The 27,150-nt window shown below is 43.2% G+C and overlaps 1 protein-coding gene across 3 annotated transcripts in view; it reads right to left on the reverse strand.

Moving 5' to 3' along the window:
- LOC138783413 (serpin B6-like) overlaps positions 1-27,150 on the reverse strand; it is a 49,067-nt gene that overhangs the window by 17,579 nt on the left and 4,338 nt on the right. For all 3 annotated transcript variants that reach the window (XM_069958103.1, XM_069958104.1, XM_069958102.1), the window contains exons 2-5: positions 8,947-9,124; positions 5,958-6,095; positions 5,577-5,694; positions 3,435-3,577 (exon numbers count right to left, since the gene is read on the reverse strand). In XM_069958103.1, the coding sequence (XP_069814204.1) occupies positions 3,435-3,577; positions 5,577-5,694; positions 5,958-6,095; positions 8,947-9,114 (567 nt within the window). In that variant the 5' untranslated portion in view covers positions 9,115-9,124. The remainder of the gene's footprint in view (positions 1-3,434; positions 3,578-5,576; positions 5,695-5,957; positions 6,096-8,946; positions 9,125-27,150) is intronic.

Consider the following 27,150-nt stretch of genomic DNA (forward strand, 5'->3'; position numbering starts at 1 on the left):
AAAACAAGAAGCAGCAGATCTTTAGCTTAAAAAGTTTAAAAATGTCTAATGTCTTAGGCCAACATGAAATTTATAAAGCTTAATACCCACATATGTCTGGGCTCCCAGTAGGGCATGAGTGTCGTTGTATTTTTTGCACAGATTTTGCTGGAATAGTTTTTGTACACTTTGTATACTTGCAGTGCCCATGTGGTACCAATACAGTGTGTAAACAGACGTGAATCAATTTTGAAAACTAAAAACTACACAAAATATTAAATTAAGTAGTGAGCATTTAACATGTAGATGTTTGAGAAATTTTTTTTGTGTTAAGCTGTTAAAAGGAAAACTTAAAAAGGATGTACCATTAGGTACACTGTCTTGAAAATTACACATTAATCAAAGGGCGCCGCCACGGGGAAGCCGGTACCACGGTGCTTTTTTTTTTTTTTAAATGTGGCCTGCTTCCCGCATACGGCGCCATTCTATTCATGGTTACCGGGCTGGGTTGAAGCACTGGAGTTGGGCCGGCCCCGCCCCTCCATGACCGGCTCCACGCTAAAATTTCTCCCAATTACAGAAGCACCCATATGTGATGTGACTACAACCTGCTGTTTGGGCACACAGAAGGGCTCAGGAGGAAAGGAGCACCATATTAGTTCAGATTTTTCTGGAGTGGTTTTAGGGAGCCAGTGGGAATCACTGACAAGTGACCCCATTTTACATTCCTAAAAGGAATACACCTAGGGGAGTAGCATTTTGACTATACACATATATATGTTTTCCAGGGTCTAATGTCCATCAGATGTACAAAATGAAAATTCCATTTCTTTTTCTCTAAAATACGTTCCCTTGAGAATTGGGGGTGAGGACAATTACCATTGTGAAGGCTAGGGAGAATGTCTTGCTTTAAAACATAACAGACAGACTTCATGGGCCAGAGTTACTATGAAAGAAATGGAGAGAACGTACTGTTGACAAGACCTTTAAAGCGACTTTGTACCCACAATCTGACTCCCCCAAACCACTTGTACATTTGGATAGCTGCTTTTAATCCAAGATCTGTCCTGTGGTCCGTTCGGCAGGTGATGCAGTTATTGTCCTAAAAAAAAAAATACTTTTAAACTTGAAGCCCGTGCCAAATGGGAGTACCTGTGCCCTAACTTTGCACCACCCCTCCGTCCCTCCTCCCTACCCTCTTCATCATTAGGAATGCCACTGAAACATTTCCTCCATGCTGAACATTGCACAGGTCCTTAACGATCCCGCCCATGTGCCGGGCTGCAACAGGTGGGGAATAGGAGGCAATCTGCCTGGAGCATTCCTAATGATGAGGAGGGCAGGGAGGAGGGACAGAGAGGTTGTGCAAAGTTAGGGCACAGATACTTCTGTTTGGCACGGGCTTCAAGTATTTTTTTAGGACAATAACTGCATCACCTGCCGAACGGACCCCAGGACAGATCTTGGATTAAAGGCAGCTATCCGAAGATACAAGTGGTTTGGGGGGGGTCAGATTGTGGGTACAGAGTCGCTTTAAATGTAAAGTGTTCTTCAATCCCTGCCACCTTCAAAATTTATTATAAAGCAGTCAGTAAGGGCAATATTCTTAATAAGTATACTACTATGCCGATGTTATTAGAAGTGATGATAATGGCAATACCTTTATTTATATTTTGAAAAGGACGAAAAGATATATTGTCCAAGATTATGCAGAATGCAGCTTTGGAAACCAAGTTGAAGCTATCTGAACTTTAAAATATAATGTTATGAAACTTGCATGGTAAATATCAAACAATAAAACAAAAACTAAAATGCCACAATTTTGTTAAACAATAAACATGATCAAAAAGACCCATCTACACCAAAATGGTAAACATTAAAGCTATATGTGGTGGGGAAAAAATAAAAAGCTCCAAAACAGCCCCTGTAGACACAAAATAAAAAAAAAAAAAAAAAAAAAAAAAATAAAAAAAGTTATAGGGATTAAAATATAGTGAATTAAAGCAATTTTTTGTAAAAATGTTTTAAACTTCTTAAAAACAAAAAAATAACCAAACTGTAATCAGCCTGACCAGCAGAATACACACACCCCTACTCACATTTGTGAAACTGAAATTTCATTTCAATTTTTTTTGCAGTATACTTTATTGTAGAATGTAGGGCTTAAAGGGGTTATCCAGCGCTAGAAAAACATGGCTACTTTTTTTCAGAGACAACACAGCTCGTTTCCAATTCAGGTGCAGTTTGCAATTAAAGCGACTTTGTACCCACAATCTGACCCCCTCCCCCCCCCGCCCATACCGCTTGTACCTGCGGATAGCTGCTTTTAATCCAAGATCTGTCCTGGGGTCCGTTTGGCAGGTGATTCAGTTATGGTCATAAAAAAAAAAAAATTTAAAAAAATTGCAGCCCTTTGCCCTATGGGCGTATCTGTGCCCTAACTTTGCACCACCCACTCCGTCCCTCCTCCCCACCCTCTTCATCATTAGAAATGCCACTGGAACATTTACTTCTGTTTGAACATTGCACAGGTGTCTTAATGATCCAGCCCATGTGCTGTGGTAACACAGGTGGGGAATAATATGCAATCTGCCTGGAGCATTCCTAATGAGGAGGAGGGTGGGGTGGAGGGACGGAGGGGTGGTGCAAAGATACTCCCTGTGCCGGATCGCTGCTCCACGACGAGCTGACATCACGACCCGGCTGATGCTCACGACAAGCTGACATCACGACCCGGCTGATGCTCAGCCAGTCAGTGACTCGGAAGGGACACCACTGCAGTCGCCAATTGGCTGAGCAGGTTGTTTATCACCCGGAACGGGCGTTCATGTCATCACAACTCGGAGGGAAAAATGCCCAATGGCAGGGGTCCTGAAGAATTGATCAAGGCAAAAAAACTACCTCAATTTCCCTGGGGCTATAGGATCATAAAGTCAGGTTAGTCTTATTAACCGGTCATTAGTTTCCTTTTAAGGAACTTTCTCTAATCACCAGCAGACTAATTACCAAATCTGTTTGAGATTGTTTTATCGCAAACATATCTCATATCTTTGATTAACTCTTTGGAACACTAATAAATATATATTATATATTATATTATTGTATATTATATATATATATATATATATATATATATTATATTACTATATATATATATATTATATTACTATATTATATATATATATATATATATATATATATATATATATATATATATTACTATATATATATATATTATAATATATATTATATATATAATATATAATTTCTAGGTGTACATAAATCAAACACCTATGTAGCCAACCAGTCAAACATGAGCAGTGAGGGTCCTACTTGCAAGAGCTTACAAACTAGAGCATGAGTGTCCAACTAGCAGCCCTCCAGCTGTTGCAAAACTACAATTCCCATCATGCCTGGATAGCCAAAGCACACACACTTATTCATTCAGTACATACCTTATTGAGCCTGAAGGGCATCTGGCGTGTTGCATTTTTGTCAAATTGATTTGCCCAATTTCCTTTGAAGTAAATTGCATTTACAAGTACTAATCTGGTGAGGGAATCCAAACTGCCACTGGGCAACAAGTCCTGAATTTTACCTGAAATAAAGATTGAAAAATGAAGGCAGGATACTCAATTTAAAAAGGGATTATCCAGAATTTGGAAAAGCACAGCTACTTTCTTTAAAAAACAAAATAGCACCCCATCTTTTCTCAGGTTGTGTGGTATTGCAGAGGAAGTTATATTTTAATTAGGATCCAATAGTACTTTAAAATTATGAAAATCTGAAGACTGGGGCAATTTTTATTTTTTACTCCTCCTGCTTAAAAGGCCACAGCTTTTGCATTTTCTCACCTACAGACCCACATGAGCCCTTATTTTTTGCGCTACTACAGTATTTTTCTGCATATAAGACTACTTTTTAACCCAGGAAAAATCTTCTTAAAACTAAGGGGTCATCTTATACACGGGGTGTCATCTTCTAGGTTGAAAAACTTTGGAACCAGACTGGAGAATCTACAGTCGTCGCATACGGTGTTTGTGCGTGTGGGAGGAGTGTAAAATCGGACGCATCTCTGCCGTATGCGGTGACCGTATGAAGGGTAGAGCAAGCTGCCGGTGTTCGGGGTATAGAAAAAAAGATATGGTAGAGTAGCGCTGTGCCCAGAAAAACACACCTTTCACCTGTCTGGCTGCCCTTGTATCCCCTCAGATCTTGTTGCTGCCTGACGTTTTTTATTAATTTTTTATTGGTGTGCGTTGGAAGAGGGGTAGTCTTATAAGGCAAGTATATCCCAAACTATATTTTAACTGGAATAGTTGGGGGTCGTCTTATACGCCAGAATTGTATTTTGCTTCTGAAATTGAAAATAAAAACACTTTTTTTTTTTTTTTTACTTGAGGGTGGGGGTGGGGTTGTGTTTGAGCCGTTCACCCTATGGCAAGACTGGCATCTTAACTATGTTCATCAGGTCAGTACGATTATAACAATATGCAACTATATAATATTGTATATACAATTTTTCTGGATTTGATGCAACCAAAAATGCACAATCTTGCACTTTGGAATTTTTTGCGCTTATGCAGTTTACTGTGCAATAATGTGATAATCAAATAATATGGGCGAATACACATAAAATGGAAAAAGGAGAAGATTTAAACTTTTACTAGGGGAGGAGATTTTAAATTAATAAAAATCACTTTTTATACATTAATTAGAAGTTCCCCTGGGAGACTTTTAGTACAACTACACTGATCTCTCATAGAGATCAGTGTAGTATACTTTATACAGCCCAGATCTATGGATTGCCGAGTTGGGACCAGTGATATTCCAGTGGAATCCCCCTTCCGCGATCAGGGGGGGGGGATCCGTGCACTAGACCACCAGGTGATCGCTTTACATGAAATTTAAATGCAGCTGTCATGTTTGACACCTGCATTTAATTGTATCAATTAGCAGGCACAGCGATCGGACTGTGTCCGCTAACTTCCGCGGTCCCCATCTGTGCATAGCAATCAGGAGGTGGTTCAGAGCAAGGGCACTGCGTGGCCCCCCTCTGTAATCTCCTAGCGGGGGCAGGATGTACATGTACATCCTGGGTCGTCAAGGGGTTATATTAACAAGGAAGATATGCAAAGAATGGGGTGTGAGTACAGTGGTCCTAAAGCAGGTGTAGATTTCTGCCATGGTTTATATCTGTTGGCAAGCATAAACCGCAAGTGGGGCTTAAGCCATGCAAAAGCACCTTCTTCATGGCATACAACAGGGCACAGATAATAAATATGCCCCATAGCGCTTAGTGGCATTGTTCTGCATGTACGACACTGATGCCAGCCACAATTGGCTCTGACTGTGTGTAAGAAAGAGCGAAGGCCTCTTTTCTCTGTGTACACTGTGCATTAGAGAAAAAGCTGTGGATATCCCTTTTAGAGGATATGGCTATGTTCTGTCCACTCCCATAATGGGCCAGATTGACACTAGCATGTACCAAGTTTTAAATGCACATCAATAAATATTTATAAATTCCCAAGAGTCTTATCAGGGACCTTCCCTCCTACTGTATATAATGTGAGTGACTTTTTGGCAATTGCCAGCACCTTCTGTTTTCTGTTCCACCCAGGAATTTATTTCCTTTCTGCAATCTTCTGACTTTGCAGCAAAGTCCACAGACTGTAGATCTGCATGGTAGTATTTCTGAGTAGATCCCAGGAATTCCTAAAAAATTCAAATAGCACTTTACACACTTCAGTCTGGAAATGATTTTATCAGGAGACGTCACTAAATAACCATTAGTTTTAATAAGGAAGATTTAACATCTCAAAGTTTTCACATCACTATTCAGATTGACTGTCTCTAGTAGAAAATTAAATATAAATGATTTTTATTACAATTTTTTTTCCTTTATGCAATTATTTTGCCTATAAGAAAAACAGAATTTGCATGTCTATATACAAAGGTCATAAAGACAATTAACTTACGTCAAGGAATGTAAATGATTTCTCTCCATACAGGCGGTTAGCAGTTCTTAAAAGATAATCTGTGCCTGGTTTGTTGATCTCAGAGATTAGGGACTGAAATGCTCCATGGACATTTTTTGCTTTTTCAAACTCTAGCACCTATATATAAAAATCGATCAGTTAGTTATCACCTGTGGCAAGGTGAAGACATTTCATGATAGCTTGGAGCTGTCATTAATAAATTAAACACATTTTTACTACTTTCATCATGCTTTTTATCTCTCTATACCTGCTAATCTTATGTCTACATACCTATCCCCCACTTATTCCACCTGTGGACTCTGTCCACATCAACCCCTCGCTCCTTCTGTCACCCATGTACTGTTCACACTCACTTTTTACCTTACTGAACCCCCATCACCTTTCTTCATCCATCCAATGTGCAGCACAGAAACAGTCCTCATAAGTCACTAAATCATTTACTGTCCCTTACAATTCTCCTTCTTGCAGCGGGAGACATTTCTCCTAACCCTGGTCCTCCCTCTTTCACTAACAGCTTCTTCTCCCCTACCACCTACAGAAACCCTCAGAACCTGGTCAGGATTCGCTGCTTGTCGGATCCTATCAGCATTAACTGAGCTCTCTGGAATGCCCGGTCTGTCTGTAACAAACTTACAGAAATTCATGATATGTTCATCACTAAATCACTCCACCTAATGGCTCTCACGGAAACATGGCTTCAAGAGTCAGACACAGCCTTACCCGCCGCTCTGACCCATGGTGGCTTACACCTTTCCCATACCCCTAGACCTGATAACAGGCATGGTGGAGTAGTGGGTTTACTTCTCTCCCCAGACTGCACTTACAAGGTCATTTCCCCCTGTGCCCTCTCTCATTCTCCTCTTTTGAAGTTCAAAATGGACGACTTTTCCGTCCATTTTCCCTAAAAGTCGCAGTCATCTACCGCCCTCCTGGCTCACCTACTAAGTTTCTTGATCACTTCTCTACCTGGCTTCCTTACTTTCTATCTTCTGATATTCCTGCTCTAATAATGGGTGATTTTAACATCCCAATAAACAACCCAATCTCCCCATCAGCCAATCAGTTTCTTTCTCGAACCTCCTCCCTTGGCCTCTCTCATCATTCTAACTCTCCAACTCACAAGTGTGGGAATACCTTGGACCCAGTCTTCTCCAGACTTTGCCCAGTTTCCCATTTTACTAACTTTACCACTGAGCTCAGACCACAACTTCCTCTCCTTTATAATAAGAAATTCTCGTCCTCCTCTTGACACCCCAACCTCACTCACATACAGAAACTTGCGTGCTATAGACACCCAACAATTCTTAGACACTGTACAGTCATCATTGCCCCCCCATCTCTTCCCTCTCCTGTCCTAATCTGGCTGTCAAACAATATAACGACACCCTTAAAACCACCATGGACAAAGTTGCACCCCCTATACCCCAAACATCCCGACAGGCGGCCACGACCCTGGCACACATCCAGAACTCGTTTTCTTAGACAGTGTTCTAGGTGTGCTGGACGTCTGTGGAGGAAATCCAAGACAACAGCCAACCTTCTACATTTTTAGTTTGTGCTTAGAAGCTACTACTCGGCTCTTCACTCTGCTAAGCAATCCTACTTCACCACTCTGATCTCTTCTCTATCCCATAACCCAAAACGCCTTTTTGATACTGTCAACTCTCTCATTAAACCCAAACTTCAGACATTCAAAACTAACCTCTGACCAGCCTAGCCCACTACTTCAAGGACAAAATAGACACCATCAGTCAGGAGATCATCTCCCAGTCCCCTAGTAATGTTGATCCTATTCCCACTCACTGTTCCTCATCCCGCTCAGCCTTTGAGACAGTGACAGAGGAGGAAGTTTCCAGACTCCTTTCCTCCTCTGACCCCACAACCTGCTCTAGTGACCCTTTTCCCTCACACCTTGTCCAATCTCTCTTCTGCTCTCACTACTTACCTTACTAAAATCTTCAACCTCTCCCTCTCCTCTGGCTTCTTCCCCTCGACTTTCAAACACTCCATTACTGAAAAAACCCTCTCTAGACCCATCCTGTGCAGCCAACTATCGACCTGTCTCTAATCTCCCTTTTATCTCTAAGCTCTTGGAACATTTGGTCTATTCCCGCCTAACCCACTACCTCTCTGACAACGCTCTTCTTGACCCCCTTCAGTCTGGTTTCCGTCCTCTCCATTCTACAGAAACTGCCCTTACTAAAGTCTCTAATTATCTCCTCACCGCTAAGTCTACAGGCCCTCTCCTTTTCTCACTTTACCCATCGGACAAATCATCAGTAAGTTTGGTTTTCAGTACCATCTCTATGCTGATGATACCCAGCTGTATACCTCCTCCCGTGATATCACCCCCGCTCTTCTACAGAACACCAGTAACTGTCTGTCTACCGTCTCTAACGTTATGTCCTCCCTATTCCTAACACTCAACCTTGCTAAGACTGAGCTTCTTGTATTCCCTCCCTCTGCTAACCGCCTCCTACCTGACATCTCCATCTCTGTGTGTGGTGCAACCATAACCCCTGGACAACAAGCCCGCTGCCTTGGGGGTTATGTTTGACTCGGATCTGTCCTTCACTCCTCAAATTCAATCTCTTTCACGTTCCTGTCACCTGCATCCAAAAACATCTAGAAGAGTGGATACCAGATTGAGTGGTGCATTGTTTGAGTGGTGCCCACTGCTATTGCTGTACATTTTCTGGCTGCTATCATTTACCCAGTGGATAGGTTATAACAGGAATAAAATCACATAATTACTGCCAATCAAGGACAAGTGACAAAATTCGGGCCTTAATACATATGTGAAAGAAATTGGGATCTATCCCATATAAAACTAATCAGATGAAAGTAAAAAAGCCACATACTGTAACTCTTCATAAAATAAGACAAAAAAAAAATATAACATAACATAGGTGTGTGTCCCAGAGGGGAGAGCCACATCTAGAACACCCTTATGACATGAGAGGCCCACCTTTGACATCTGAGAGGCAGTATTTCCTTTAGCTCCTAGATAAATCATTCCTAGAGCAGAGGAGATGCTCAATGGGGAGAAGAACAAATTGCATTTGTTATCGCTTTCTGTAAGCTTCTTATACAGATTGATAGCAAAGGTTCCATTAGCTTCACTGAGAAAATCCATTGTTCAGAGTCTGCAAGATAAAAGGAAAACAAAATGGTCACTTGTATACTTCCTCCATACCTACCTATTATCACTGCAGATAGTAAGGTATGTTTAGTTACAGAGAGGAGTCTATATACAGTATATTTGTTACTAAATACAAATACTGTGGCACTTTGGTTTAAGAGCGTTTTGGTTTAAGAGCTCAGTTTTTCAAAATAGTCACTTGGTTTAAGAGCATTGCTTTGGTTTAAGAGCTCCCTGTACTGGGTGGGAGTGTGGGTGGGGGAGGGCCTGGTCTGTATAGCGGCATCTACAGCCCTGTACTCTGACCCAGGAAGTGTCCCTCACCTTCCAAATCATAGCAGATACACTTCAGGCTGGGGCTTACATCAGGGGACAGGACTGTGGAGGTAATCTCTCCATAGCTGTAACCCCTTTCTCCCCGGACAGAGAATTCTGCATGTATGTGCCCACATCTGCCCTGCTCATTCCTTCATGCTCCCCGCAGTCTGTCAGTCCTTGTGTTTCCCATCCTCTCCATTACTGTACAGTAATATTCTGCATATTCTGAATATTCACATATTCTGCTGGATTTGGATTACAAACACGGCCCCGGAATGAATTATGCTCGTAATCCCAGGCACCACTGTAATCGGAAATGTTGTATCTTCTACTTCATCCCCCATTTCCCCTTGTTGAAAACCAGACAACTGTATGTTATGGTGAGAGAAGACCCCTTGTAACTTATGAGACAACTGATCATCAGGACAAGGGCCCATACTGTACATACTATTGCCCATTTGCACTCGAGTGTAGTTATATTCTTCAAGGAGGAGTATAATTCTGTAATATTGCAAGAAATGTTAGTTGCTTAAGGATTTGCTAAATATCTGGACAAAAAACCTCAGTCAGTGGCCCAAATTCACCAGTCCTGTCTAATATTTAGAATAATTTAGTAAACTCAGGACAGACAGACCAGTCTTTAGATGCACCAAATTTATTACACTGGCTCAGGCTCTCCCCCCTGTCTTCATGGTTTTCCTATGTAGAGAAAGTAAAAGCAGCAACAGGCCAACAGAGTTAATTTACATTCACATTGTGGGCTCTCTCCTCTGACAGTCACCATGGACCTCTCTGACCTCTAATTAGGGCTCTGAATAGCTCCCCCACTGAGCAATCCTTTGTTCTCAGCTCTCTGCTGCCAGCTAATCTCTCTTCTTCCCCCTCCCCCCTCCCCTCTTCATAGACCAGACAGATCCGACTGATGAAAAAACAGTCGAGATTTCCTGATTCTGAGGAGTGGATGACAGAAAGGAGAGGAGGGGGGGGACCTGGGGAAAGGCTTTTTACATGCAGATAATGGCATATTTGCCTAATAAACCTTCTTACAAAGTTTCTTAAAATCGCCTGGACTATTGATTTCTGCAAAAAAACAATTTAACGACAGTGACTAAGAAAATTTTTTCTAACTTTTAAATGTTGTGCTTGTAAGAAAAATGGATATGCCACATAAATTTAGATAGTCAAAATCTGATTTTTCAATGGACCAGTTCACGTTTGAATTGAAGTGTATTTGAGGGGGCTCTATTTTATGAAGCCCCACAAAGCACCCAATTTCAGAAACTACAACCCCCCCAAACTGTTCAAAATCAATTCCAGAAAGTTTAATCCTTTAGGGGAGTCACAGAAATAAAGGCTAAGTACCCAGGAGTACCCCACATGTGAGCGCAAAGTGGGCGCACGGAAAGCCTCCAAAAAGGGAAGGGGCGCAATTTGGATTTTGGAAGCTGGATGTGGCCAGAATGGAGGACGAAGGGTTCGCAGAGCCCACGTGCTGCCACAACATTGTAAACCCCCACAAGTGACCCCAATGAACTCAGGAATCTGTGGCTCTTACGTGTCAGGGACTGGTGTCCAGGTGGGTTCACTTGAGGGGGCTTGTGGGGCTTCCTGGGGCGGTGCCTTGGAGGCTCATCATCACTAAATGATGACAACGATGAGGAAGAAGAGGAAGGTACGAGGAACGAGGGATCTTCCTTTTATCCCTCACTGGTTGTCTCAGTATTGGAGGCAATCCAGGCGTATGTTTCCTCAACCGAGAACAACCTGTGGGCCATTTTTTGTTGTTGTTTCTTTAGGGTGCCATCACACACACACACCGGATCCAGTGTCCGTGCATCCCTATGAGAATACATACTCGCAGCGGGAATGACATCCCGCTGCGTGTAAGTTAACCACCCGGCTGCCGGAGCATACATTACCTTGTCCCTTGCTTCAGGGCTCGCAGCGTCTGCTCATCCCACGCAGCCAGTGTGCTGCCCCGCCAAAGCCACTGATGAATGAGCGGGAAGTCCTGCAGAGAACCCCCTGAAGCAAGCCGGAGCGGGGAGGAGGTAATGTATGCTCCAGCAGCCGGGGGGGGGGGTTAACTTACACGCAGCGGGATGTCATTCTCGCTGCAAGTATGTATTCTCATAGGGATGCACCTTTAGAGGGGGTGTGTAAGTGTTATGCTTTTACATGTATAAGTGTTGTGTGTGTTTTATGTACTGCTTTTACATTTTGTGTGTGTTTTTGACTTGGGGGCACACACTGTGTGGGGGTTGGGGCAGAAAAAAAAAAAAAAAAAAAAAAGGCAGGGGACACTACATAAACACCGATCCAGGGGAGAGGGTGGCAGGAAAAAGCAAAGGGTGGCAGGAGAGGAGTAGCAGGAGAGAGGGGAGAGGGTGGCAGGAAAAAGAAGAGGGGAGAGGGCGTCAGCAGAGTGGGGAGAGGATGGCTGGAAAAAGGAAAGGGTGGCAGGCGAGGGTGGCAAGAGGAGGGAAGCAGGAGAGAGGAGAGAGGAGAGGGTGGCAAGAGAGTAGAGGGTGGAAGAAAAGAGGAGAGGGTAATCGGAGAGTGTGGCAGTAGAGGGCAGAAGGCAGCAGAGGATGGCAGGGGAGAGCGTAGAGGGTGGCAGGACAGGGATGGCACAGGGAGGCAGACGAAGATGGCTGTCTCGGACAGCACCAATCACAGCTCTGTGCCGAGGTCCGGTCCCAGAAACAAAGGAAGTTGCTGTGATTGGCTGATGAGAAAATCGGCCAATCACAGCAATCGTTGTCACGGGGGGCAGGGAAACTGCCCCCTACGTGACACAGGAAGATGGCTGCTGTAAGAATCAGCAGCCATCTTCACCGGAGCGCTGCGCAACTAGTTTTAAAGGGCCTGCGTACCAGTACGTCATGGGTCCTTAAGTGACAGTGATCCATGACGCACCGGTACATCATGGCTCCCTAAGGGGTTAAGGACCGGGCCAACTATCACTTTTGCAGGTTTTTTTTTCCCCCACTCTTTCATTTTTCCACCTACAGGGCCATGTGAGGGCTTTTTTTCAGGAGCAGGTTTACTTTGTAATGGCATTTTTCAGTCTGCCATAAAATGAATGACAGAACCCCCAAAATATCATTTATGGGGTGAATTTGGGTAAAAAAAAAAATACAATTACGCAAATTTTAGAGGGCCTCCAGGTTTACGTAATGCACTTAACGGTAAAACTGACATTTGTTTCTTTATTCTATAGGTCAGTCTGAAAACAGAGATATGCATGTTTACTAGTTTTTCTAACATTTTACTATTATTAGCAGTAAAACTCTTTTGTTGCAAATGGGTATATTTAAAATGGCTCTATTGTGACTCATAGCGTTTTATTTTTTCACATACGGGGTCGCATGGTGCATCATTTTTTGCGCCATGATCTCTAGTTTTTATTAGTAAAATTTTTTCTACAGCAAACGTATTGATCACTTTATTAATTTTCTTTATACATAAAATGTAATCTAAAAGAAAAAAAAACAAAACAAAACACAATCTCTGCGTTTTCGTGTGGGAATAGTTTTCGTGTGGGAATAGTAATGTTTTATATTAATAGATAGGACGATTACGCACGCTACAGTATATTATATGTTAAGTAACTATTGTTTTTATGTGTTATGTATTAAACGGGAAGGGGGGGTGACTTCACTTTTATTGGGGGAGGGGCTTTAGGACTTGATTTTGATTTGATTTGATTTTGATTTTTTTTTTTTACTTTTTCAAGTGGAACTCCAGGTAGAGGTTAAAAAAATGAAACTTTTTCAGAAGCATAAAAGCATTACTTACCTATCTATCCCAGCTCTGAAAGAAAAAAAATCCATTTGTTTTGGGGGAGTTTAGTTCTGTATTGTGTTTCTGTACTTCCTGGTTGAGCAATGATCAGAATGCAGTACTGGTCCCAGAATGCAATGCTTTTTCTCAGTTATTCATCACAGTCCTCCACCCTGCCTATTTCCCACCCAAATCTGTTGCAGAACATCTAGGCTGTGTTCACACATTCCAGTTTCATTGTGTTACTAAATTATTTGCAGTACTTTATCATTTCATTGTGGTCCCACCCACAAAGCACACTATATTCTCTACCTGTAACACCACACTGTATTCTCTACCTGTAACACCACAGAGTGTGCTGTATTCTCTACCTATATGCCACACAGCACACTGTATTCTCTACCTGTAACACCACACAGCACACTGTATTCTCTACCTGTAACACCACACAGCGCGCTGTATTCTCTACCTGTAACACCACACAGCGCGCTGTATTCTCTACCTGTAACACCACACAGCAAGCTGTATTCTCTACATGTAACACCACACAGCAAGCTGTATTCTCTACATGTAACACCACACTGTATTCTCTATATGTAACACAGATATTGAGGTAAAGAACTTTTTCAAGTTATTTTTTCTTTTCGTTTCCATGCACATATTATGATAAAAGCTAATTGACCTTTGAAGTTGAGACGCACAATTCATATCATTTTTGTGAATACGCTGCAGTACTGCAATGAAGCTCCAACATGTGTGCAGACAGCCCTACTTTCACTGCAGACTTTTGCACAATCAGTGAAATCAGTGCAGCAGCTGCTTCTGGCTGGTCAGAGATGGTGAATCACTCATGGGATTGGGGGATCCAGCCAAGCCTCCTGTGACATCACACCCTGCCCTCTGTATCATCATTCTGTGCTCAGCAAACACACACAATGTGAGACAGGAGACAAATATTTCAAGCTTCTAAGGGGGGACAGCAGTGGGAGCAGGAGACAATGTGAATTGGCACAGAGGCCATTTTTCTTCACTATCTGGATTTCTATCAGCTACCAGTGTGGCAGAACCGCACAGATGGTAATACATTATATAAAACACATCTATATAACTTAAACCCCTTAGCCTCTCATGACGTACCTGGTATGTCATAGTGGCGCAGGGGGAGTTCAGGGACCCGCTTTGAACGGCGCCGCTCCCGGCTGCTAACTGTAGCCTGGGAGCGCCTCTATTAGCCGATGCGGGTCCCGTTGCCGCACGGCTAATTAAGCATTTCAATGAAGCTGTCAAACCTGACAGCTGCATTAGAATCCTTTGTACCTGTAGTCCCTGGTGTCTAGTGGGTCTGATCCCCCCCCCCCCCCCACGATGTGATCAAGGGGGGGGGGGATCCGTTCTTCTGGCCGGGCCTCAGCATCGTAATGATCTAATGGATCTTTGCAGTGTATACGCACAGCATTGATCTCTATGACAGATCAATGCTGTGTATATAGAAGTCCATCAGGGGGACTGCTAGTTAAGCAAAAAAGTGTTTATTAATGTAAAAAAAAAAAAAAAGCTTCCCCTAATAAAAGTCCAAATCACCCCCTTTTCCCTCCCCCCTCCTTGCTCGGTGCTGGGAACATATACAAAGTACTACTCCCCCATTATCTGCAGATAATGGGGGAGTAGTACCTGTGCTGTCTTATCGCCGCCGCTCACACAATTGCCGCCCTCTCCGCCGCCGCTCACACAAGTGCTGCCCCCTCCTCCTCCGCTAAACACTATGGCCCTGCTGACTCCCCACCGCCCCTCACACTATCAGGCCGGCCACTGCTCTCTGCTCCTGTATGCCGGCCGCGTCAGCCCTCACCCACCCCGGCCGGCAGCAGGGCGCTTCCTGGTGTCCCAGGCCGGTGTGGGTGAGGGCTGACGCGGCCGGCATACAGGAGCAGAGAGCGGTGGCCGGCCGAATAGTGTGAGGAGCGGCACGGGCGGCGGGGCCATAGTGTTTCGAGGAGGAGGGGGCACTTATGTGAGTGGCGGCGGAGCGGGCAGCACTAATGTGAGCGGCGGCGCGGGCGGCGATAAGATAGCACAGGTACTACTCCCCCATTATCTGCGGGGAGTTAGATGGCACCTCTCTCCCTCCCTGCTCGGTGCCCAGCAAATGTATTTATTGATTACATTTATGGGATACTTTAGGGAGCAAGGACACTTGCTCCCCAAAGTATTCTATAAGTGTATTCAATCGCAAAGTACAGTACATTACATACACACATCCATTGTAATTCCAATGGAGTGTCCAGCAGGGGCGCACTATATATACACTCACCGGCCACTTTATTAGGTACACCATGCTAGTAACGGGTTGGACCCCCTTTTGTCTTCAGAACTGCATCAATTCTTCGTGGCATAGATACAAGGTGGTGCTGGAAGCATTCCTCAGAGATTTTGGTCCATATTGACATGATGGCATCACACAGTTGCCGCAGATTTGTAGGCTGCACATCCATGATGCGAATCTCCCGTTCCACCACATCCCAAAGATGCTCTATTGGATTGAGATCTGGTGACTGTGGAGGCCATTTGAGTACAGTGAACTCATTGTCATGTTCAAGAAACCAGTCTGAGATGATTCTAGCTTTATGACATGGCGCATTATCCTGCTGAAAGTAGCCATCAGATGTTGGGTACATTATGGTCATAAAGGGATGGACATGGTCAGCAACAATACTCAGGTAGGCTGTGGCGTTGCAACGATGCTCAATTGGTACCAAGGGGCCCAAAGAGTGCCAAGAAAATATTCCCCACACCATGACACCACCACCACAAGCCTGAACCGTTGATACAAGGCAGGATGGATCCATGCTTTCATGTTGTTGACGCCAAATTCTGACCCTACCATCTGAATGTCGCAGCAGAAATCGAGACTCAGACCAGGCAACGTTTTTCCAATCTTCTACTGTCCAATTTCGATGAGCTTGTGCAAATTGTTGCCTCAGTTTCCTGTTCTTAGCTGAAAGGAGTGGCACCTGGTGTGGTCTTCTGCTGCTGTAGCCCATCTGCCTCAAAGTTGGAGGTACTGTGCGTTCAGAGATGCTCTTCTGCCTTCCTTGGTTGTAACGGTTGGCTATTTGAGTCACTGTTGCCTTTCTATCAGCTCGAACCAGTCTGCCCATTCTCCTCTGACCTCTGGCATCAACAAGGCATTTCCGCCCACAGAACTGCCGCTCACTGGATGTTTTTTCTTTTTCGGACAATTCTCTGTAAACCCTAGAGATGTTAGTGGTTGAAAATCCCAGTAGATTAGCAGTTTCTGAAATACTCAGACCAGCTCTTCTGACACCAACAACCATGCCACGTTCAAAGGCACTCAAATCACCTTTCTTCCCCATACTGATGCTCGGTTTGAACTGCAGGAGATTGTCTTGCAATGTCTACATGCACTGAGTTGCCACCATGTGATTGGCTGATTAGAAATTAAGTGGTAACGTGCAGTTGGACAGGTGTACCTAATAAAGTGGCCGGTGAGTGTAGAAGTCAATAGTACTCAGACTTCTATATAGAGAGCGCCCCCTGCTAGACACTCCATAGGAATTACACCGTTGGTCGTGACGTCACTGCTTCTGAGAGAATTCTAACACTTCCTGATACACTAAATTAAGGGAAATAGCAGTATATGAGCATTTCCCATAATTAATGTACATTAGAAAATTGTATAACTTTCCATAAGTAATAACATAAAAAAAAATAATTTTGGCCGGACTTCTCCTTTAAGGGTGCATTCACATGTACAGGATCCGCAGCAGATTTGATGCTGTTTTCAGTTACTTAAAATCAAATCTGCTGCAATTCGGTGTGTGTGAAGCTACCCTTAATGTACTTTTAATAGAAAACAAGTTTTCCTTATGTGGAGTTCCCTTTTAAGTCCCCTTAGGGGCCTTTTACATACATACATTAGATTACATACACTGATCCCTGCTATACCATCGGCTTAAACCTTTAGGCCGACCCTTCCAATGGCCGCTGAGGGGCGGGGCCTATGTGCAGATTACATCACATAGGGGGTGGGCTAAGTGATGCTGGAGGTGGGGCTAGTGGAGCTGCGGCCATGAAGCCCCGCCCAGGTATCCCAATCCGCAGATGATAAAAGATCACTTTTTACTGGAACAAGCACCATGACATATGATATAAAATAGGGTATAAAAACTACAAAGTTTTCCTTTTTCACCTTTGTAGAGCAGTCGTAATGCCAAAAGGGGGTGACAGTGTCACTTTAAATTTTTAAATTTACCCCACTCATGGTTAGTGGTTGGTGAAGCCATTTATTGCCAAACTATGTTATCTGTTTTTTAAGTCAGAATGACAACCAAAAACCATCCAAATGATCCTGATCAAAAGTTTACATACCCCAGTTCTTAACACTGTGTATTGCCCCCTCTAACATCAATGACAGCTTCAAGTCTTTTGTGGTAGTTGTGGATGAGGCTCTTTATTTTCTCAGATGGTCAAGCTGCTTATTCTTCATGCAAGACAGCCCAGGAATTTAGAGGAACTGGAGGCTTTTTGCAACGAACTACGCACTTGGGGATCTTCCCAGAGTGGCTCAATGATATTGAGGTCAGGAGACACAGATGGCCACTCAAGAACCTTCACTTTGTTCCGCTGTAGCCAATGACAGGTCGACTTGGCCTAGTGTTTTGGATAGTTATGTTGGGACGTCCAACTACGTCCAATGGGCAGATTCCGGGCTGATGAGTACAAATTTGCCTCCAGTATTTGCTGATTATGTGGTGCATTCATCTTACCATCATCTTTGACCAAGTTTCCTGTGCCTTTGTTGCTCACACAACCTCAAAACATCAGTGATCCACCTCAGTGCTTTACAGTAGGAATAAGGTTTCTTTTTATCATAGGCCTTGTGGACACCTCTCCAAATGTAATGTTTACGGTTGTGGCCAAAAAGTTTGATTTTGGTCTCATCACCAAGGTCACCAGGTCATCCAAATGACCTCTTTCCAAAAGTTTTGAGGCTTGTCTCTGTGCTGTTTGGTTTATTGTAGGAGAGATACTTTGTGGCCTTGGTGCCATAATGGCCTTCTTCTGGCAACTCGACCATGCAGCCCATTTTTCTTCAAGTGCCTCCTTATTGTGCATCCTGAAACAGCCACACTGCTAGTTTTCAGAGAGTCCGGTATTTCAGCTGAGTCTTTCTTTGCATCCCAACAATTTTCATGGCAGTTGTGGCTAAAATTTTTGTCTATTTGTGTCAGGTTCTACGCATGTTATTAGGCCAAAATCACCCGGGTATGTGAACATTTGATCTGGGTCATTTAGATGTTTTTAGTTGTCATTAGGATTTAAAAAGAGAAAACACAGTAGTTTGACAATAAATGGCTGAACCCAACCACTAACCATGAGTGAAAGAAACATTTGTGTAATCAATTCATATTCTCTGAAATAAAAGGACAAGAAAGCAAAAAGTCTGCCGGGGTATGTAAACTTTTGAGCACAACTGCATATTGGTTGGGGTTCTAGCCGTTGCTCTGCCCCTTTAGCTCTGCTACAGGAAAATGAATTCCGTAGACTGATAACATGAGCAGTCTATGGAATTCACCTCCCTGCAGTGTGAGCTCCTGCCCCTTCAGTCTAGCAACCATTGTGGTTCTCAGAAGTTTTTAAAAACAGTAGTAACACTGTAAAATAGTCATGTAGGTAAAGTCACTGCTACAACACCTAGTGAGATATGACTGACAAAGTATTAAAGAGTCTTACCCTACCTAGGGAGCTTTCTAAATAGGTATCTAGACCAGGCCAGGCACTAACTAAAATGGACCCTTGGACACTTGTAGGAAACTTCAGTCCTTGTCCCTCAAACTAACAAAGACAGTAAAGTCAGAAGCAGAGATAAAAGGTCATTAGGTCTAGAATGTGCACCTGAAAAAAAACTCCTGCCACACCTCCAGATGTGATCACCTCAGAAGCTGAACTCCTACTCTGTTTCCTATACAGCTGGATTTTATCTGAAACCTATTAAAGGGGGTTGGCCACTTTATAGTAAAGTTGTTTTTTGTGTAGTATAAGTGCATTCACATTACTACTGACAGAAGGTCCCTGTAAGCCTCAGAGCTAAAAATCAGACTTCCCTCCTCTAGGCTGTGCTGTCCTGCTCTGTGGTGAGTCTGTCCATAAGATGGCTGACATGGAGGAGCATGTTACAATGCCCCGCCTCCAGTGTCCTCCATGGGCATATAAAGGCTGGTGGACACTGGGGGGGGGGGGGCACATGGTCACATGCCCCGCCATCTTATGGACAGACATACCAGAGAGAAGGGCAGCACAACCTGGAGAAGAGGGGTCTGGTTTTAGCTCTATGAGGTACACAGGGAGCTGCTGTCAGTAAATACAATGAGCACACCTACAAATACTACTACTACTACACATTGAACTATTTTACTAGGAAGTGGCCAACCCCTTTAACACAGCTCTGCTCACCTACCCAAGTTCTAACAGTACACTCAGAACTGCAAGTGGCTCCACTGCATAAAAGCTAGGTGTAGATGTGTGCAAGATGGTTTGTAACCCATTCTCTACCTGTGCCTCACCAACCAAAGGACCTAGACTAGCTGGGCCTCAGCGAATGACTAGTTTGCCCTCATTTACATGCAGTGCGGAAGTTGACAAAAAAAGTTTGCAGGTCACAGTGGACAAAGGGAACAGGTATGTTCCTGCAGTGTATTATTAGCGGTTTAGCAACATTTGGTAGGTTTATAACTATTTTTGGTCATTGCTTCCCCTTAAAGCATTTCCTACAATGATCGTATGTTGCCCTCTCCCAGAATGTGAAGAAAAACAACTTTCAAAACTGCATGTGTTGTAAATATAAAATGAACTTCAATTAGTCATCTAGGTAAAGTCACTGCTATAACACCTAGTGAAATGTGACTGACAAGGAAAACAATGTGCAGGTTTCTAGTTGTACAGCTAGAGAATATTTTAAGGGTTGGCACACCCATTATTGTATCAATTTAGTGAATGAGTCTATTCAGTGCTACCCATTAGGTTTCAGTTACTGGTAATCTCCAACACAACACTGTAAGCCTAAGGCCATTCACAGAAATGGCATTTTGCCTAGAATGCAGTGTCACACTAAAAACAGTCCGAGGTTGTTGCCAGAAATTCAAGTTGCTGTGGAAATGTGCCTAGTCCAGATAAGGCCAGTGTAAGGGCCCAATAATGTAAGAGGCTCAACTTTCCTTATTTTCAAATCAATATAGCTGCATCAAGGCTCATTTTTTGAGGGACAATTTTTTTTTTTTTTTTATTTAAATTGTTTTATTTCCCATATAGAGTTGAAAAACTTAAAAAAAGGTAATCTTCCAGCTCCCGGGCACTACCTAAGGTGCTGACAGTGTGCTGTAGCTTGCAGTCTCCTAGTGAGCATGTTGCCTTTTGGTAATTTTCTGGCAAGTGGATTATGTACAATCTCAGGTCTTCTACTGTAATGAAGTGTGAAAGAGGAGTTGTTTGTGCCACACTGTGGCACACCTCCCCACTACTTCATGGATAAACAATGCAGCCTGGCCTCCTGCTCGCTCAGCTGGCAGCCAGTGTCTCTGATTGCAGACGAGTCCTGTCTAGTGACCTGCCTGCAGTTGTGGTCTCTGGTTCAAATCCCCCGATGGACATGAAATAGATGTCTTTTTTCTCATTATTGTATCATTGTTAAGGCTTATGTTCATACACAGTATTTTTGCTCAGTATTTTGGAACCAAAACCAGGAGTGGATTGAAAACACAGAAAGGCTATTCACACATTGTTGAAAATTGAGTGAATGGCCGCCATTTAATGGCAAATTAGTTATTTTAAAACAACGGACGATATCTGCCATTAAGGGTACAAACCCACTTGACGTATTTGCTGGGTGAATCAGTCTTAAAAATAAGCAGGCAAAATGCAGGTTGGCTTTATACAATTGTTCTGCGTTAAAATACGCAATTGCGTATTTTTGAAGCATGAAGCTTGTTGTTAGCAAAGCATCAGTTGTTAACAACCTGTGCGAAAAACGCATGTAGCTTCACGCTTCAAAAATACGCAATTGCGTATTTTAATGCAGAATTGTATAAAGCCAACCTGCGTTTTGCCTGCGTATTTTTAAGACTGATTCACGCAGCAAATACGTCAAGTGGGTTTGTACCCTAAATGACGGCCATCTGCTCAATTAACAGTGTTGTCTATAGCCTTTATATGTTTTGAATCCACTCCTGGTTTTGGTTGCAAAATACTGACCAAAATACTGAGTAAAAATACTGTGTGTGAACACAGCCTTAAAGTGACTGTACCACCAGGCCCAGGCTAAAGCACTGGAGGCGGGCCGACCCACCCTTAGTGGGAAGAAACCCCAGCCCCTCCATGACGTGACTCCATTAGAATCAATGGAACCCTATCATAGAGGGGCTAGGGTTTCCTACCACTAAGGGTGGGTTGGCCCGCCTCCAGTGCTTCAGCCTGGGCCTGGTGGTACAGTCACTTTAAAAATGATACAATAATCCAGCAGGGGTTTTGAACCACAGAATGAACTGCTAACCGGTCTCTACACAGGTGAGTTACCCCTAGACCACAGCTCCAACACATTTGGGCTGAGAGATTCAACTAACAAGTGATTCTTTCAGACATAACCTACCTAGAGGATTGATCTGCAATCAGAGACACTGGCTGACAGCTCAGCTAGCAGGAGGCCCGGCAGGAGAGATTATTCATGAAGAGGGAGGAGGAAGGAGTGGTGAGGTGTGCCACAGTGTGGCACAAAAAAACCCCTCCTCTTTGCCTATTCAAGTTTAGTAGGAGATGTTTGTGCATAATCCAGTGCACGGCAAAAGTCACCATGCTCACTAGAAAACTGGCAGCTACAGCACACTGTCAGCACCTGCATTTTTTTAGCATTCATTGTGCATATAAAATTACACAATTTTATTATGTGGGTCAGCACAATTACAGCAATAGCATTTATACATGGTTACATTTTGCATATTTATAATTTAAAAGTTTTATGCTGCCAAATACTTAGCATTATATCATTACTTGATTTATCATCATTATCATTGCCATGGTCACTACTTACCACTTAGTGCTACTCTATTTAGGGTAGATACCCATACGAATCAGAACTCATGAAGTGGTGTGTGGGCTTATATACTTTGTTTAAATGTATACTAACGCCTGTTAGTTTTGAGAAGCAGTGGATATGTGTATAGCATGAGCAGCCATGTCATTTTCTCTTCAAAGAATTACAGATCAATTAGACCTGCAAAGTGTACCATACATGAAGAGTGGATGTTAGGAAGGGGTCAATAAATCTGTAGTGTTAAAGGAGGTTCAGGTAATCTGCGTTTTTTTCTGTAGACATACAAGCTTAGACTCCACTGTGATTTAGGGTATAAACACACACACAGCGTATACGCAGCGTATTTACTGCTGCGATACGCAGCAGATTAGATCTAAATAACTGAACACAGCATCAAATCTACTGCAGATCTGCTGTGTATACGGTGTGTGTGTTTGTACCCTAAGGCTGCATTCCCACGTTCCGTACGTGGAATGCATGTACTGGAGCTCCCCCGCGCCCGGACAGCATCTGTAATTAGATGCTAGGAGTGGGGGAGACTGTATTCATAAGCGACGCGCTGTAGTAACAGCACCGCGCGGCTGATTCATTACAGCGCGGCGCTTATGAATACAGTCTCCCCTGCTCCCAGCATCTCATTACAGATGCTGTCCGGGCACGGGGGAGCTCCAGTACATGCATTCCACGTCCGTGATCCGTCAGGATCACGGAACGTGGGAATGCAGCCTAACTGTCACTTTTCCAAGGTATGTCAAAACATACATCATATACACTAAATACACTATTTCAATAAATAATGGGTATATTAAAACCAATTGTATAAAGGGAATTGGTCACCTAGGAATTGCCTATGCAATTGGTGACATGGTCATACAGAATATTGTAACTTTTTTGCCATCTCTGCAGCCAAAAAAAAAAGTTTAAAAATGGCTTTAGGGTACCTTCACAGGTACAGTATCGCAGCTGATTTTATGCCGCAGCGACACTCTGTAGTGTCATTTCCTATGGCTCTACATTCTGGCAGTGGATTTTCATTCCGCTGCAAGAATAAAGCCCCTGCCCACTTAAGCTACTACGGCAGGGCTATTACATTATCTGTCCACGTTCCCGCCTGCTTCCCCGGCTCCCAGCATTGCATTCAGCCAATCAGTGGCTGCGGCGGAACTCGCAGCGTGAAATCCGCTGCGATACTGTACATGTGAACTTACCCTTAATTGCTGGTCCATGGAGTCAGAGGCATAGCTGGGGCACTGGGCCCACATTTTATGCTCTCTCACTCCATGACGGACAACTAGGGTTCTCTGCCGCAATGAAATCCCCAATCTGCACAGTGTGCTCGCTCATGCCAATGCCAGCAAGCTGGTTTTGCACCTGTTTCAGTTTTATTTAGTACTGTGGCACAAGTTTCCCTGAGAATCTAGTTTGAGCGTTTTTTTTCTTTTCTTCTTTAAAACCTTTCTAGCGGAGTGCTTAGCGCCAAATTTGACGAAAATAATGTGTAGCACAATATTGTAAATCAGTAAAATGTTGGCAAAAAAAAAAAAAAAAAAAAAAAAAAAATCAAACAGTGTCAAAATTATGTTCCATCAGGGGTTAGTACATCTAGGCCACTGTGCACATTCTGTCAATGACAGCGTTCGGTTATTTCCAGCTCTCCATTCGAATTGACAGCAATCCTAGTGCAGTGCGCATGTGAGGGATTTCACCATGGTTCAGAAAGCCCTGGCTGTCCACCATAGGGAAAGATACCCCAGTGCCCAGGCCACACCTCTGACTCCTTGTACCAACAATTTACAATGGATATGTACCGAAAATCTTTTTCTTTCAAATCAACTGATTTATATAGATTTCTAATTTACTGCAAATTAAAAATCTCAAGTCTTCCTGGAACTCCTCCGCTCTCCACACAAAGAAGTGACATATGGAGCCAGTAAGCCACAACTCCGACTCCTGATTTTATCAGAGACCGACTCAAACTTCCAACTTCTTCATAAAAGGCCAACACCAGGGGAGTTTTTTTTAGCACACTGGTGTAAAGTAGATCCGGATAAGCAGCTTCTGTGTAATGTTCTACATGATCCTGGGGCGACTTCTGAGTGAATAAGGAAAGATATAAAGCAGCTTCTCCTGTGTGTGCAGTGGATGCAGCCAGTCTCCAGCCTCCATGTCCTGAACAACTCACAACTAGAATAGATGGAGCAGGTGGTCTCTCCCAGCTCACAGTCTATGTTTCTTACCAAATATTCTCCATAAAAAAAAAAACAAAAAAAAACAAAAACCACTGCTAACAATGCCAGATACCCGTGATAGATAGTGATAGAGAGTGGTCAGCCATAGTCCCAGATTTAAGCTCTCTGTCAGTGTCTGCGCTCCTGAATCATCGCAGCCCCACAGGAACTACTCGCTCAGCCAGTCATTGACGACAGCGGTGTCCCCCCTCACTCACTGATTGGCTGAGTGGCCATTTCTGAGTGGGGCCGTGATATCACAGGATAGGCAGCCTGGTTGGGGACCATGAGCAGTGATGCTGAACTGCGAGGGCATGGGGGCAGGTAAATAGGACTTCTTTATTATGATCACACCACTCCCTGTGCCCACTGTATTTTTCACTGTTGCCCAGAATACCCCTTCAATTTATGCCTCTCTCTCTAACACAAACACAGCCTGCTATAGCCATAGCACACACACAAAGTCTGCTGCAGCCATACAGCACACACCCACACCTGCAGCCATAGCACACTGAAGAGAAACACACAATCATCTCCCCGAGAGATAACACCACATTGACTGCAGTAGTTTACTGCTGCCCTGCCTATGGCTTTTCCTCCTCCTCCTCTTCTATAATAAACATCCAGAATCCAGGAAGAGAACAGCACAGATCCCCCCCCCCCCCCCCCCCCCCCTCACACAGCCCCATAGACCAAAGGATAAAAGCGTTATAAGCATTGGAATGGAGCGATTTTAAGGAACGTATATTTGATAACAATGGTTTGAATTTTTTACAAGCCATCAGATAAAAGAAAAGTTATACATGTTACATATTGTTGTAATCGTAACGACTTGAGGAACATGCATAACTAGTTTTACCATAGGGCGAACTGCGTAAATGCAAAACTCCCCAAAATCAAATCAAATTCCTTTTTATTTTTCTATTTGACAGTGCAAATGATTTTTTTCCGGTTTCGCAGCATATTTTATGGAAAAATAATGCCTGTCATTGCAAAGTACAATTGGTTTCGCAAAAAATAAGTGCTCATATACGTCTCTAGGTGAAAAAATGCAAGCGCTATGGACTTTTAAACATAAAATGCAAAAAGCAAAAGCGCAAAAACGAAAATTTGCTTTGATCTTAAGGGGTTAAAGGAGGAGTCGAAGTTGGTACATTTTTTCTGACTCCAGGCAAAACTTGCTCCGCCTCCACAGCCCTGGTAAATTCCCTGTAACAAATTCTTTTAATTCTTGTAAACAAACTTTTACTATCAAAGGGTGTTACACTTTCATTACCTTTTCAATGTTTAGTTTAAAATGTGTACTTTATTAAATAATATTGTTTTTTGTGCCAACAGGCAGCTTGGTCAGGATTAAGGCCCCATTCCCACTGAGGAAAGGTAGCGGAATTCCGCAACGGAATTGTCCGCCGCGGGAGGCTAACGGCATTCCGCGGCGGACAATTCCGTCGCGGAATTCCGCTACCTTTCCTCAGTGGGAACGGGGCCTTAGGCTGTCCATATAAAAGAGTCAAATACTTATTCTGATAAAAGGTCAGTACAACCACACCCAAAGGAGACAGCAGTCATAGTACAATGAGAAGACGGATACTGCACATATAAAAGTTTAATGACTTACAGGCTTCCCTGAACTGTATCCCATAGCTCAAACATATGTTTTACTGAAGCTGATAAACGTTGGTTTGACGACATCAGGTCATTAACCCCTTCAGTAGAAAAGTTTTTTTTAGACGGCACTTCTGTGTCTAGGGTGGTGCTCGCAGTAAGAAAAAACTCCCAACAGTATTATGAAAGTTCATTCTCGGCGCTCACCATCATGCTTCATAAATTTTTATTTTAGAAAAAAGTCCATCAAAAAAATATACAACGGCAACAGGAAATTTCGGCATCAAGCCTTCCTCAACTGTGAGACAGTTGAGGAAGGCTTGACGCCGAAACGTCCTGTTGCCGTTATATTTTTTTGATGGACTTTTTTCTAAAATAAAAATTTATGAAGCATGATGGTGAGGGCCGAGAATGAACTTTTTATTAACCCCTTCAGGACCGTGCTAATTTCTGTTTTTGCGTTTTCGTTTTTTCCTCCTCGTTTTTAAAAGGCCATAGCGTGTGCATTATTTTACCTACAGACCCACATGAGCATTTATTTTTGGCACCACTAATTGTACTTTGCAACGGCAAAGTAAATTTTTCCATAAAGTATGCTGTGAAACCAGAAAAAAAAAATAAATACAATTAAAAAAAATTGTACAGTGAAATTGAAAAAAACAAAAAACAAAAAAAAAAACAAAAAAAACACCTTACCTCCTCAATTCTCCAGCAATCCTGACCAGACCCCACCTCAGTGTAACCAATGGTTGAGAGTTATCTAGTTTTAGTTATTTCTGTAGACTAATGGTGCGTTTACACAGAGATTTATCTGACAGATTTTGGAAGCCAAAGCCAGGAATGGATTTGAAAAGAAGATAGATCCCAGTCTTTCCTTTATGACCTGATCCCTGTTTATAGTCTGTTCCTGGCTTTGGCTTCCAAGATCTGTCAGATAAATCTGTCTGTGTAAACGCACCATAAGGGGACATTCGCACGCTCCGTAGTAGA

Source organism: Dendropsophus ebraccatus, chromosome 2, assembly GCF_027789765.1.
Source record: "Dendropsophus ebraccatus isolate aDenEbr1 chromosome 2, aDenEbr1.pat, whole genome shotgun sequence".
Lineage (NCBI taxonomy): Eukaryota > Metazoa > Chordata > Amphibia > Anura > Hylidae > Dendropsophus > Dendropsophus ebraccatus.